At 38.9% G+C, this 15617-nt stretch overlaps 1 protein-coding gene across 1 annotated transcript; it reads left to right on the top strand.

The window, feature by feature from the left end:
- The first annotated feature begins 685 nt into the window (after positions 1-685).
- Positions 686-7851, top strand: LOC118751964 (serine-rich adhesin for platelets-like). The gene is made up of 2 exons (XM_036486789.1): positions 686-3227; positions 6559-7851. The coding sequence occupies exons 1-2, from the start codon at positions 707-709 to the stop codon at positions 7134-7136; spliced, it is 3099 nt and encodes a 1032-aa protein (XP_036342682.1). The 5' UTR covers positions 686-706; the 3' UTR covers positions 7137-7851.
- The last annotated feature ends 7766 nt before the right edge of the window (positions 7852-15617 follow it).

The raw sequence follows: 15617 nt of genomic DNA, 5'->3' as shown, positions 1-15617 counted from the left end.
AAAAAAATGGCAATTGTGTAGATTTTTGTGTTTAGTATTAGGTTAGGTTAGTATTAGGACCTCACAAATTTTTGCTCCTTTTGCACGCAGTTTATTTTAGCGACATCTTCCATGCAGGTCCCAGCAAATGCCATTGAAAATATCGCCAGTCTTTGATACATTTTGTGATTATCAATTTAATAGCTAAAGGTTTTTCGCCTAAATTCCGAAAATTTAAAAGTCAATACTTATATAGAGATTTGCGGCTTCTTAAACTTTAAGTTAGCCTGGACTGTAAACTTATACTAATTTTAACTTTGCAAATGACGCGTGAACGCTTCTCATTGGCCTTAATTAATTTCGGTTTATTTTATTCAAATGGAATCCCCTCTCATACATACATACATATTTATATCGATATGTGTGCAAGTTATTCACATGGGAGCAAGCACAATTCCAGTAGGTAGAGAAAAATTGATGTTCGGTGGCGTTGCAACAAGTATTATGGCTAAGTAATAACAATAAATAAAGAACCAAAATGACTTTCTCACAAGCTCAGCACTATATGAATGACTATAACCCATATCCACTGCCCCTTTCCCCAATCATAACCATTAAGCGCTTTTGAAATACGATCAATTGAAAAACTTGAAAAAAAAAATAAATGACACACCATAACACTAAAGTGACGCCAATTAATTTTTGATTTCTTCACTTAATTTCACAGATGTTGGCGCGAACACCGACAATCGACACACGGCCCGCCAGCGCAGCAATAACACAAACAACCGATCTCATTGCCGGGAATGAGTTCCTCAAGTTGTTGTATGGAAGCGACGAGTCGCAGCGCAAACTGCATAGCGGTGAGTACGACGAAAATGAACGTGCGGTGCGAGGAATGGGAGTTCTGCGAGCTGGCAGCAGCGACAGTTCAAGCCGAGCTACTGTTAGGGAAAGGCGGGTGACGCGCGCCGATCACTACCAGCCGACAGCTGATCCAAGCACGCATGTAAGTGCTTTAGACAGCAGAGGTGCGGCTGCGCGTAGCCTTAATTACAAGAGTCGCAATGTGCAGAATGAAGCGACTGCGACGACGACGCCGATAAAGGTGATAGCGGACGAGAGCAAACAGGTGGTGAAGCTGGTGACGTCAGGCAGCAAAATTGTCTTCCTAGAAGAGTACGATGACAATGACGCCGTTGTAGATGCAGTGGCGCGTGACATTGATCTGCAAAAGGAAAATGTAAAAACGCAAAGCAAGCAGATGGCAAAGGAAACCGCAACGAAACAAGTGCAAATGCAGCACGGGTCTAATCCTACCGATGAAGTCAAGGTGGTGGCGGTGAGTGTGTCATCTTCTAGCAAACGTGGCGGTTTCAGTCGTGACCATAATAATTTCAACACACCTGACATAGTTATGTCAAAACAGGCCAATAAATTTTCCAACGCGCGTGCGTCATTGCACCGGCCTGACACAGTGCTACAGCAGTACCAACAAGATCTACATGAGCGCGCTGACAACACTCAAAGCGATGGTAGCGTGTCAGCCGTGAAGTTGACACTAACTACAACACCACCAACAGCGCCAATGACAGCGTCCGCCACCTCAACAATGGACGACTTTGTTAATCGCTCACACAAAAGTGAATTCTCCATAGAGGAAGCCGAGCCACTGACAATGTCTCCGCAAAAGTTACGTGGCTCCCCGCATGCGGCACGCGCCAGCAGTCCGCGTTCACTGCACACGCCACATGCCGTCAGTGGACGTGCCGTCAAAATGGCTGCCAGTTTGCCAGATGTGGTCGACTCGGAGAATAGCGCTTCAACGAACATACAAAACGTGTTGGCAGCGCCGCTGGTTCAGTCCGCCTCGATGCGAACCGCCACTGTTAGCGCGTTAACTACGTATCACCGCGGCAGTGGCAGCAGCAATCGTAACAGCACGTCCTCGCACATAAATCACAAGAGTGCAGCCACATTTGCGCATTCGCATGCCAGTAGTCACATTAGCGATGGCGTTGGCATAAGTGACACAGTTATGCTGGACACGTCCGCACCGGCTGCCAACGGTGATACCGATGCCGACGCCGATGTAGAGGAAAAATTGCTGCCCTTCCAAACGGTGATCTATCACAACACCAAGGAAGGTCATGGCCCGCAATCTCGATCGATATCGTACAGCTCGTTATCGCAAAATGTCGACGATTTGCATGCATGGCGGCACTCGGGCATTTTGGCCGAAGCACAACGCAATGTCAGCGAGAGCTTAACGCCTATAACGCGCGCGGAGTTGGCGCACACCTCGGAACCGGCTAAGTTCTATTCCGTGCCATCGAAAATGTACAGCGAACCGTCAAAGTTTTATTCAGAGCCAGCCAAGGTTTACTCCGAGCCGGCTAAAGTTTACGGTGAGCCCGAGAAATTTTTTTCGGAACCTGCCAAGGTGTATGGACAACCATCAAAGTTTTATTCCGAGCCGGCGAAAGTGTACTCACAGCCATCCAAAGTCTACGGCGAACCAGCAAAAACGTATTGGTCTCCAAGTGCCGGCTTGCCTATCGCAACTACTTCCACCACAACCACTAACACAACCAGTACATCATCAAATTCAACAACAACAACAACGGTCCGACCTGGACGTTACATGCCTTCACGTCGTCCGGCGATCGTATCACGCATTGCTTTTGGCGAGGCACAAACTTCCACAACAGCAACACTTGCCATCGACGAACACGCTCCAGCAACAATGCCAGTTCCCACTACTCATCATCATCATCAAGAACACCACGCGCAGCACCAGCCGCAACACACACGTTTTCATCCACATGCCCATAGTCATGGTGCGCAAAATTCGCCGCATGGTGAGCATTCTACACATGGCTCAGCGTATGCCCACTCGCATTCGGCAACAGCATCACAACCTGCTCAACCGCAGTCACAATCACAGTCACATTCAGCGCAATCGCAGCCACGTCGTGTACTCTTCAACTTAGATAAATTACCGTATGATTTATTGAATGCGCCAGTACAATCATCGCAACATCTCTTGAATCCCGACTTCTCGCACAGCCCACCAGCGGCTGTAACCTACTCGTCGCCCAGACAACGTCAATGCCTGGAGTCCGCCTTCTCAGCGTCACTGTCTCAATCAGCCTTGCAACAGCAACAGCAGCTGCAGCAGCAACGTCAACATTCATCATTGTCGGACCAACATTCTAATCAAAATGCCAAAGGATTGCCTAATGGAGGTGAGTACGAAAAACGAAGTGCTCATCGCCGACAAAGTGCAGCCTTTGTAGTGCTTGTGCTTTATTATACATAGTAGTATTTTATGTAAATGTGTGTATATTTATGGCTCAGATGGTTTAATTTATGCTAAACGTTAGCGGTGTAAATGTCTTGAGTTGGATATAATCTTGCATTTCGGCAGTTGTTAGGTTAATGATGATGTTAGTTATTGGTGAGAAGAGTCAAAATATTTTATGGTTCCAGAGACAATGTGACCACTGAAAATGCGCCTTTATAGACAAATGACTATGAGGCAATAACCCAGTATGTGATTGCTACTGTATTTTACATAATATTCGCAAGATCTGGACATTCGCAGTACAAATGGTCGACAGTTTCTTTTCTATCCTATATTTTACAGCTGCGGCAGAGAAGTCCTATTCTAGTTGCATGTTTGCCGGGTGATCGTCTATGCGGAAGATATTCTACTGTTAGTAGCGATAGATTTCAGATTATTATTGGACACAAGAAATTGGGTGTATCTCCCAAAGTGATTTCCCGGTTCTATGAAACCATAGCTAAGCCTATTATAGAGGCTTTGTCTGGTTGAGTTCACTGCAGAAGACTGCACTAGTCAGAGGGCTGGAGCGAGTGGGGAACTTAGGACAACCCCCAACTTGGTTTTCGAAGCTATGCTTAACATAACTCGATATATGGCCGCGTTAGTATTCTCGTATGCTTCGATTTCATACCTGATAACACGGAGCTCTTTCACAATACACATCTCATCAATACATGAACGGATGGAGGGGAGTGGTTGGAAGGGGACACCAGTGAACTATTATACCAAAGCTTGGCGGAAAGGTCGGTGGACAGATCTTTCCCAAGGAAGTCTCTATCTACCTTAAGTTAAGGCTCCCAGATCACGTCAATGTTCACCAATTAAATTTTGCTGCTATTACGAAAGCAGTTGGTTGGTTGCTGATGTGAGTTATGGCCGCAAGGGAGGTTAATACCTACTCAAACTTAAACAGCCAGGCGGCTTGCGGAGGCCTGGACCGATTATGGCGCACTCGAAGCCTGGCCATAGTGATATCGCAAGAAAATGCTGCTGCGAATTGTGCTGTCAAGAAAATACCATCAATAAAATAAAGAGTAAGAGTTTCCTGTGGCTCGGCAACCTACAAGGCCTCAATATTTGTGGGTCTATTGATAGTAATCTTTCCGATTGGGATTCACGAAGTGAGATTATTTAAATACAACACCTGCTCCTCTTGATTGCAGCAGCATGGTGGCTGGCGAGGTGGAAGCATCCTAGAATTTTCTCTTAGACTGCCGAGCTTGGGTAGACTGCGGTTTAGACACCTGAGACGGTACTTTCTAATCGGTTCGGAGCTGCTCTTTGTTACCAAGATCTGTCGCCTAGGAAACTTCGTTCTCGTCACGCAGCGATTTTCGTTATAATTTAGCAGTTTCCGTTCGTAGTGCTCACGGTCTTTGTGTGCCCCCTGAATTGGGGAAACCACCTAAAGCCAACCTAACCAAACCTGGCTTGGGGGCTAGTTCTAGTGCCAGTAGTTGCCACTATTATGACTTTTCTTTTTTTTATAGCGCGGCAAGAGACTCTTGATATCTTGCAAGTACACATATCTGAACACCTGTTTTTATCATATTCAAGGAAATGCAGTTTAATTACCTTTTGGATTATTCCAAAGGACCACCCCATAGTTTTCAAATATACCTCAAATTTCTGCTTAGAAGATATTTGCCTCTACACCGCAGTCCATCTGGATTTGTAGGTGTGGAAAAATAACCACTTTATCGGCTGTTTGATCTCTTCTCCATTCTCTTCTTGTTGGGAACCTCACTTGTACGTTACTACTGAAGTCGGGTTTGGCGGTGATAGAGTCGATCACCTTTTCAAATGTACATTTCACTAATGCTCGAACTTTATCGTTATCTACGGCACTAGTTGATCAATAGATATCATGTTAGGCTTAGCGCTTCCCTGAAGTATATGCCATCATTTTAGGGATTTGAAGAGGTTGACAAACTGTCGGTGTCATATATAATCTTCAACCTGTCCTCGATCAATTCAATAATGCCTTGGCTGTCGATCCAGGTACAGGCGATGCTGAATTCGCTGGATCGCGAAATTAGGCTAATGTCTCCAAACAGTAATTTTTTCAGATACAATTTTCTCCCTTTATAAGTAATACATTTGTGTATTATTTCTTAATGACTTAACTGAACCTGACTTAGTCTGTGGAACTTTCTATAGAAGAACAGTTAACTTGCCACAGTTTTGCTTTAGCTTTTATTTAGTTTTTGTGTGATTTAGAAGTCTTTTGTTAGGCGCTCCGTTTTTATTCTAAAGAAATCATTGAAAATTTACCTAATGGTAATCTGCACTTCGAGCTAAGAGATGCTTTCACATTTTCGCGGCATTGAGTTTGGGCGATATTTCTAATGCTCCCTTTTCGTCTCTTCTATATTATTTACTCTGTTATCAAGTTCCTCTCTTGTTGTAATATTCTTCTCCTATTGGAGATCATAAAGGGATTGTAATGAGGTATGCCCGAACCGACGTAATGCTATATCTAGAATATCTGTCATTCCTTAAGCCAGTTAGTTTTAATTTCACTCCAAATCCTGTTTTCTGAAGTTTGTTGGGTAAAAAAAATGTTAGGTTCCTTATTAAGGTGCTACGTTTTTGAATCGGGTAGACTTCAAAAGGTGAAAAATCATTTACAACTATCCGTGCATGGTGCCTATTCCATCTGCAAAAATAAGTATTCTTTTCATGCCTTAAAATCAACGATAATTATCGTTGTGGTAGATATCTCTTATTGACCATTTTGAATGGCTCGGTTCATAGTGATCTTGTAGTTTTGTTTTGAAAAAATCTGTGACAGTGGCAAGTTGTTTGTCCATAAATGGCTTGATTGTGGATCGTCTTCTACTACATATACGCAGCTGGTCCGGCCAGGGAAGGAAAAATCTGGGCACAACTATCAACACACTGACACTCTTGACAAACTTTCTCGGGTGGACAGAAGTAATTAGGAAATTATCGATTAGCATAAAGCGCATAGGGGTAATAGAACTACGTAGTTAAGTAACAACGTACACCTCAAAAACCTTAGCCAATCAGCATTCCTATTGGGTATGGAAGACCGTTTCCAGCTGAATTGATGAATAAGTACCAAATTTAAAGTTGTTTTATGGCACAAATTATTTCCAATTAACCACTGCATTTTTCAAATTTATGTATTTCTACCAAAAATTCTGTGCACATATTTTGATTTATTTTTGTTTCTTCTTTCCCATGCTACACTACCCAAAATTCAGATCTAGTCAAGTGTGTTTCCAAATACAACCAGCCATCGGCGGCAGCAGCAGCAGCAACGCCAACGGAGAGTAGCCATCATGGCGGCGACGACGATGACTTGTATACGCCGACCCCAGAGCAAAATTACGAAATAGAAGAATCCGTAAGTGTTATGACAAACGGACGAGCCCACGGTGTACAAGGCAATTCAGCGGCGACGACAACAGCAAAGCCATACCGCGGTGGGATACACCATCAACAGCAGCAGCAGCATCACTATCATGGCAACGCCAACGCAAATAGCAATTTGGACAACAATTACGATGACAATGGTGGTGGCGGAGACGATGGTATTGATACGGATGGCAGCAAAACTGGCAACGAAGACGAGGATGCAAAAGTGGCGTATGTAGTGGAGGGACGCAACTATCGCAAGTATCGCGTGGAGGAGAAGACGGACGATGGTTTTATTGTTGGCGAGTACGGCGTGGTGGACCATAATGATGGAAATTTGCGCGGCGTGCGTTATACCGCCGATTCGACCATCAATCGCAGTCTGATACAAAAGGCGTTGCTGACATTTCTTAAGCTCAAGTAGTCAAATGGGCTTTGAGGAACAAAATGTTGGTAAGGCGACATTGTTGCAAAGAGGTGTATGGCGTTTGGCGTTCGACGAATGGTGAGTGGTGAGTATTGAATGTTTGGTCAGTTGGCAAGCAGATAGCGAATGGCGGTTGGCGTGGTGTGACAGGCGACTTTGCAAAGGTGGCAATGTGGTGTGAGTGCGCAGGCGCCAAAGATCAGCGTGTACGACTGCAAGCGCATCTCCAACGTAAGCGAAAGAGATGCGAATTGCTGCCGCGCATGATGTGATCACCGAATTTATTGAGCGCTTTGCGAAGTTTAGCTTGGAGACGATTTGGCGTGTATGTGCGAACTGAAATTGAAACCGATGCCAACGACAACGCCAACGTCTATGCTAATGGCGATGCCGATGCCATGGCGGTTATGTGCGCCCATTGTAGACACAGTGTCGTTGAATACAAAGTATTTCTTGTCTATTCCTTGTGAATTGTTTATTTTTATTTATTTTGAATTTTTATTTTTATGTTTTGTACTTTTGTTTAAAACCCATTATTTAGACAAGCTAAAAATATGTGATCCAAGTCGTACTGTAGGTAGTTTAAAACGAATACACCACTACATATGTATATGAAAATAGTTTGATAAGAAAATTCAACACACAAACACACTAGCTCACTTAGGCACAAATGCAGACACACTCACACAAATATATTTTAAGTTTACTTACGTAAGTGAACATACATACATATTTATATTTACAATAAGTAGTTAGAAGATTCTTGTAACTAGCGCTCTTTTTTTAACTATAGCTTATGAAACTACAGCAATGCGCATTGATTGCAATCGATTGTGAATATAATTTATTATAATTTTTTTTTTCATATTTATTTTTAACTATGTATTGTTCAAGTACGTATGTATGTACACTGAATTTACCTGCATACATATGCATGAGCACACGTATGTATGTATGTACATATGTATAGTTTTAATGGCTTAGTCTTCGTTTTTTTTAGATATGTTTAGTGATTTATTGCAGATGAAAACAACTTGCCATACATTTACGTATCAAAAGCAGAGCAAATAAAAACAAAAAATGTAATTTTAGTTGTAATTGTTGTTTAGCAAAAAATTTTATATCTTACATATATATCATAATTCTGCTAAGTAACAGCGATGCATGTTTAATACTCATTTGCAACTCCAGCATGTCGATATTATTTTTCATGGACTTAGTTTATAGGTACACAGTTAAATATAGGTAAATTTTTAAACATACATATATATTCTTTATCCCTGTACTGTCCAATGATATATAGACGACCTTTCCGTAACAAAAAAAAAATAAATAAAAAAAAAATAAAAAATAAATAAAATAAAAAATGGCAAAGAAATAAGTTATTATAGACCGAGGAAACCGATGATCTATTGTTTTTCATATACAGTATATCGCCGCTTGGCGCGCAATACCTCGTACACACCAAATGCAATACCACGTTTACGATAGTCCGAATATTTCACAAAAGTGCAAATGAACTAAACTTTTGAATGGTTTCCTAACTGAACTTATTATATATGAGCCTATACTGAAATTATTGACCATTAAATTTGCGAAGTAGGGAAGCCCTAAGACAGGGTACTGAAAATAAGTTTTTTTCTCAACCACCTCATACGTGATTTTGCATTTAGTGTATATGAGCTATTGCGTGCCAATTGCAGATATAAGGTTAAAAGGGTATAATTTATTTGTTAATTTTTCATAAAGGTATGGTTCATGCTTTGACCGAAACCATATAAATCAAGCTTTCACAGAGCTTTTTACAGAGCTTAGAAAAATTTAACAAATTCTCATTAAAATCTTACGCTTTTTAATCTGCCGTAAAAGCTAGACTTATATGGTTTTTGCTAATGCATGAACCATATTATTATGAAAAAGAATAAACAGAGTTTTTACTAAAAATCTTGCAAATATTTAACAAAAATCACAATACACACATTTTTGCTCCCCATTGAATAATACAAATACATTAAAAAAAAAATAAATCTTTTCCAAAGCAGTCAAAAATTTCTGTCAGAATTTTTTTTTTCCCAAATGGGATGTGAATGGGTTAACTTCTCTTATTCAATAATTTATTTATTTTAGAGTTAATTTAATAGCAGTGCCCTAGGAGTGGTGGAGAAATGGCAAGCCTATTCAAACAAAAAAAAAATAAAATTTGCTTTTTACAGGCTAACCTAATATTCACGCATGCCGGCAATTATCTGTCAAAAATTTCTTATACTCAATTTGTATGAGACAAACCGTTATTGAACGACGTGCGTAAAAAGCATGAGATTCCGATTTGTTGTGTTGTTTAGTGAAATGCAAGCCTATATTGGGTGGCGCAAAAAAAAAATAAATATACGGAGTGCGGATATGAACGGTACATCCCCATAATCAACGTTTATGCTGCTGAGATAAGCAATGCTGTTTTAAATTGCTCTTTTTGAAGGTTCACATGCAAACGCAATTGGCCCATTAAGAATTTTTGGCAAAAATTAATAATATTTGACAGTTAAGAGACCTAATAATTTGAGAGGAAATTCAAATCAGCTGATCTACATCTACTGTTATTATTTACCTGCTTGTTATGCCTTGCTCACCGCTAAAATTCATTGAGATTCCTCTAGAGGTAGCCATAAATTTATTAGATTGCCTTTTTCCCTTTGTCACTCGTCACTGGGCGACAACCCGAAAGTCCTTTCATTTACTTAGGAACTCTGCTGTGTAACCTATTGACGACCCACAGAATGAATGTGGACCATATGGGCTCTTTTGGGACGTATGTTTCGCAAGGGCATCAATTCTTTTGCCAACATCAAAATTCTCATGTCCCGAAATGCACCAAAGAATGGACTACTTGGTCATTATACCTGACCAGGTATGGCATGGTTTTTGAAAGCATCAAGTGCCCTGAAAGGTCTTAATTGCTTACGTTTGCTAAGTTGCTAAGTCGCAAAGCACTCTAGTAAGCCACCTTATAACTGTAATTATACCCACTACTTCCCTTGGGCAGGTGAGCATAGCTCTAGTAATGACTATACAGACTTAGCGGTGCAACTTCCCCAGATAATCGGTTTTATCACTGTAGTGAATGACTAAAACTCAGTCGATTATTTTGTGTTGATATTTCGCCTCTTGCGATAAATAGTCTCTCCTAACGTGGGCTTAGTCAAAATAGTAACTATTCTTTTAGTGAAGATGACTATTAAGGACTTTCGAGGGTTTAAGACCACCTTTTCGCAGTCAACTTTAAGGCTGCCTGCAAGGAATCGTATCTTCAAACGAGCCCACCAAGTAGATGATTAGATCATCTGCATAGCCAAAAGCGTTGCATCTGTAAGATTCGTACATAAAAATCCATCCTATACTTAACTGGAATCGAAGATGTTAATTCTTACTTTTTATATCGCTTGTGAGAAGAATTAAATAACTATTGAATTTGTAAATTTAGATAGCAAGCAGTGATGACAGTTAAGTCGCCGATGGGTGTCAACATCAAAAAGTAGTTTTTGTATAAAATGTAGGGAGGTCGTATTGAATATAAGCCCTCGATATACAAATTTGGAAAATCGCATCGATTCCAAATCGTTCGATTTTTAGAACAGGTCTGAAATGTCGCTGAATGCGCAAAAGGCTATCTGCTTATACTGCAATTAATTTTTCAATAACCTGAGTCAGGCATATTGCGGTAATAGTAGATTTTCCCGCTTGAATAGTATGCTGAATTTCACAAAAAGGCTTAACATTTAAGAGCGTACCCCTGATGTGGAAATCAGGGAAATTTTTCTAAGGTATGGTCTGGTCATTTGGGAGATTTCCTGAGTAATTGCCCGTATCAGGGATGAATACAACCTTTAACAACTTCCATGATGATGTGGGTGCGAAAGCAATAAACTTCCCAAGATATTCTAACTGATGGTCCAGTGATTGTATATGCATTCTGTTAAAAAATTATGTACATAGGTAAACTTCATTTGGACCAAAAGATTTGCGACAGTAACTTTTAGATATGAATTCTCTGTTTATGCTTGGCTGGGCTCAAATGATCGGAGTAGCAAAACCTCAACTGCCTTTGCTGCTGGGAAACGGAGAGTTATCGGAATCTCAGGCTTAAGCAGTTGGATCTCTCTACTATACTTCCACATGTGAGAACTGATAAAAGTGGCAATTAACATATTGAGGAATTTGGTGAGATCTGCTACCGCATTGAACCACAATGTTTCTGCTAGAATCAGTGGCTTTGAAAACTTTTTACTTGTTGGTAACCTCCTGAACAACGCCGCACTGATTTTTGGCAGTTTGTGCGGCCTTATGATCACGTGTTGTTGAATATTCCATTTAGATTCGACTGTAAAAAATTTAGACCTCATTTTTGAGATATTCAAAATTATTTTACTTAATGAACGATGCCTAATAAATACGTTAAACAAACTCGAAATAGTTCAAAGAAAACGAACACGTGGAGCACAGGTTGGAGTTCTAGGACATAGCTCGTGTTGCACAATTCTCAACATTTCAATGATATTTTTCGTGTAAAATAAATAATACTTAATAAGATATCGACGACTTGTAATTGCAGATTTTGATTAAGTAAGTTTTACGGAATAAATAAATAAATAACAAAAAAAAATACTTTCGACCAGCAATTGCAAATTGCAATATTTCCTACAAAAGGTATGTAATGGCTACCTTGAATTGTTCCTTTTTAACAGAATGAAAAAAATACTCAAAAAATGAGCACAAATTAATATGTATACGCAAGAACTTCTTGAGAGTTTTAAAATAAGCTCTAATTTATTTATTTAAACTATATATTAGTTTACTTGCAAGTAATTTAGCGTAAATTTAGTATAGCAACCATAACGCATACACAGTTGAATTTGTAACTAAAGGCAGTTATCAGTACTTATTATTTTAATATATTAGTAAAAAAAAAATTAATAATTTATGTAGTTTAAATATCCGATTGATATTATGTAAATATTATTGTATATACTTATATATATGAATATTAATTTACTATTTTTTGTGTCTAAATGAATAAAGTCAATGCCAAGATGATTTATTACGAATAATTGCAAAATAAAAGCAAAAGCTAGAAACCACAACAAATGGTGTTCTTTTTATATATTTTCATTGGGTGGTGCACTATTGGTAAAGAAAAGATACAGTCTCTTGAACTTATTATTAAAAAAATATATTTTTTTAAGCTGTGCGATTTTGCGCCTAAATAAAAAAAAAAATATTCCATATTTTTTCACAAGTGGGAAAAGGTATCCATATGGCGAATTATATCTACAGTAAAGAATGTACACGAAAAAAACTAGTCAATTGTGTTTACTCATCACTTGCGTAAAATTAACTGTAAATAAAAAGTAGGTATACACATTCATAGGGTATATTGTCGTTGTTAATTTCGCGTATCTACTTTTTGTAACTTCTACGTACTCTTCAAAATGTGCAAAATTTTTATGCAAAAAGCATGAAAAAGTATGTGTGAACAAGGAAACATACCTCGAAGCAGCCTTTAAACAGATTCGGGGCACTGAGTTTTATAATGCAACGAGGATAAATGGAGTACAAGATGCCTTCAAGCTAAAAATACTGGGAAAGTTCCTTGTGTTTTGTTATTTTTTTGCCCTATTAAATACTTGGTGTGGCAAGCCATCTGCCAGTGTGGCACGAGAGCAAAAAATCATGACCACGGGCTCCACAAATCAAGAAATTTGTATGAAGGAGTGTTTGCAATATCGTTCATAAAGCAACATAAAGGCTCTGTTCTGTTCTGTGCCGATTTAGCATTGTGCCATTACAGCCCCTTTGGCATGAACTGGTATATCTGTCACGGGGTATATATTGTTCAAAAGGACCACAACCTACCAAACTATTAAGAATTGCGACCCGTGGAAAATTATTGAAAGAAAATAGATAAAAACGAAAGAAGACATAAAAGTTTATCAGAATTTCAAAATTAGTTGGCAAAGAGAAGCAGATACCGCCACAATGAGGGATGCCCTTATCCTAATGAGAGGGCTCAAATGTGTAAATTGAACCATTTTGTTTATAATGAAGATAATTTAAATAAGTTTTTTTTGTTTAATATAGTAAGCTTAATAAAGAAGGTGATAAAGTAGAAAATTCTTTTCGTAGGTTGTGTAATAAGTTGTTATAATGAGTTTCGGCTGACCAAAATTTTTCGTGCCCATTCTTTAGTATACCAACAGTAAGTAAAAATATTAGTATTAAATATTTTACGCCAACTACTAAAGACTTGAAGAACATCTTATTTCCTTGGAAAAGTTTACTTGAAAGAGAAAAATACATAAAACTCATTTATTATAGTGAAACAAAAAAGTTTCTTCTCAAATACATTACATAAAACAAATATATGAGTCAGAAACATCGATCCCCAAGACACGTGACCTAAGTCTTTTCCTGCCGTTTGACTTCAGTGGTCATTTACCTGTGTCTGAACACGTCTGTTGTTCGTTAAACTTCAACAGCTAAAGGTAACTAATTTTGCCCAGTAGACTATGACGGCAGAACAATTTACAGATGCGTTCAGCTAGAAGTAACTAACCTTTTAGGCACAAGAATTTTTCTTTAAATTAAAAAATCCACTCTAGATGTGTCCATTGGTACTCACTCGCTATAGTTCGCTATAGTTCGCCTACGTCTCTTACCTTCTTGCACTGCCTCCGCTTCGTCAGCAAACGACGTTATACTGGATCAGTTTTCATCAAAACGTGGAATAACAAACATGATGTGTTCCACCTAAATGCTATAATAAAAAAAATCAAAAAGAAAAATGTTTACTTAATTATTTTTATACCCGAGCGTACTTGTGCACAAGGGTATTATAACTTTGTTCACATAACGGTTGTTTGTAACAGGCAAAACGAATCGAGATAGATATAGACAAATGTATACATAAATGATCAGAATGAAAAGAGAAATCGATTAAGCGGTGACTGTCTGTCCGTCCGTCCGTCCGTCTGTGCACACGATAACTCGAGTAAACATTAAGATATCTTAACGAAACTTGGTACGTGTATTGAAAATGGGCAAAATCGGACAATAACCACGCCCACATCCCATATAACGGTAATTTCGAGAAATACGAAATCCTCGATAAATCAGTAAATATTAAAGCTAATTTATTCAAAATGATGGTTGCAACAATTCTTTGCCAGGAAATACGTTTATGATAAAATTTTGGAAAATGGGCGTGGCACCGCCCACTTATGATCACATATATGCATATCGGTAACCGTTCTACCATTTTATACCAAAATCGGTATTTTTATTGTGCCTCCCACATAAAAGCAAAACGTCGAAAATTATTGAAATCGGACTAAAATTACGGCCGCTTTTCATATAACGGTAAATTTCAGAATTTCTTGAAATTTCAATACTTCGAAATTTAAGGACGCTAATTTACTTAAGATTTATACACGCCGGCTTATCATGTAGCGGTAGCTTTCGGAAAGGTGGAAAACTTATATTTAATAATTGCGCCGGGTATTTAATGTTCGGCTCCGCCCGAACTTAGACTTTCTTACTTGTTTTTTGTGTGTTTTATACGTTGCAAATTAATGTGCAGAAGTGCACAATTAAAGCCCATATTAAGATGGAATAAATAATTTTTTTTTCATTAAGTTTCGTTAAAAGGTTTCCAAGATACAGCACTTTAAAGAAAGGTATGTATGACGTTTTCTTAAAATTTTAGTCCCGTGTAAATAGACAACCCTACGTCATAAAATATGCCGCACGTATATTCATGTCACCTAGACCTTCAATCTCTTCAACTTTCATCCAAATTCTTAGAGGTCGCGCACAGAGGTGGCCGCGGTGACATGAAATGTCTCTATTGTAAAGCGCTGTAAATGGAGGATTGCCTTAACAAGTATTGTTAAGAGTTTGTTGCACAATAAAGTAAATTGGATGTATTGTGGAACGATTTTCCGTCATTCGTTCGAAAAATGACACTGAAGGTGGCACAACGCCGAGACCGGTTTGTCTCCAAACCAAATTTGACAAGGGATGACGGAAAATCGTTCCACAATACATCATACTCCTACCCTGTCGGAAACACAAACAACCAAAAAGAAGTAAATTGGACTTATTTTTCTTCTAAGAAATTTTCAGGTGGGTAATTACCCACCTTTAAAAATTTCAGATGGGTAGTACTATCCACCATACCCACGTCTCCTGCCGCACCTTGTTCAAGCACTATGCTGGCTCATAAAATAACATTTTTTAACAAAATCCAATAATTAATGTAAAAGAAATTTATATTACTAAGAAAGCACAAGTAGTACCTTTAATTTGATGTACATATTTCATTATGATCTGCTGTTGAGTTTTAAGAATTTATGGCGTTTTCTTTTCTACAAAAACTGTTGCCCTTACATGGCCCGCTCCTTATGTTTATGATACCTATAATCGATG

Source organism: Rhagoletis pomonella, unplaced genomic scaffold (assembly GCF_013731165.1).
Source record: "Rhagoletis pomonella isolate Grant_MI unplaced genomic scaffold, Rhpom_1.0 Rhpom_scaffold_01127, whole genome shotgun sequence".
In the NCBI taxonomy this organism is placed as follows: Eukaryota; Metazoa; Arthropoda; class Insecta; order Diptera; family Tephritidae; genus Rhagoletis; species Rhagoletis pomonella.
This window is presented reverse-complemented; position numbering and strand designations above follow the sequence as displayed.

Coding starts and splice junctions, on each gene's coding strand:
- LOC118751964 (XM_036486789.1), top strand. CDS start 707: ATGTTGGCGCGAACACCGACAATCGACACACGGCCCGCCAGCGCAGCA. Junction 3,228..6,558: donor CAAAGGATTGCCTAATGGAG/GTGAGTACGAAA, acceptor CCCAAAATTCAG/ATCTAGTCAAGTGTGTTTCC.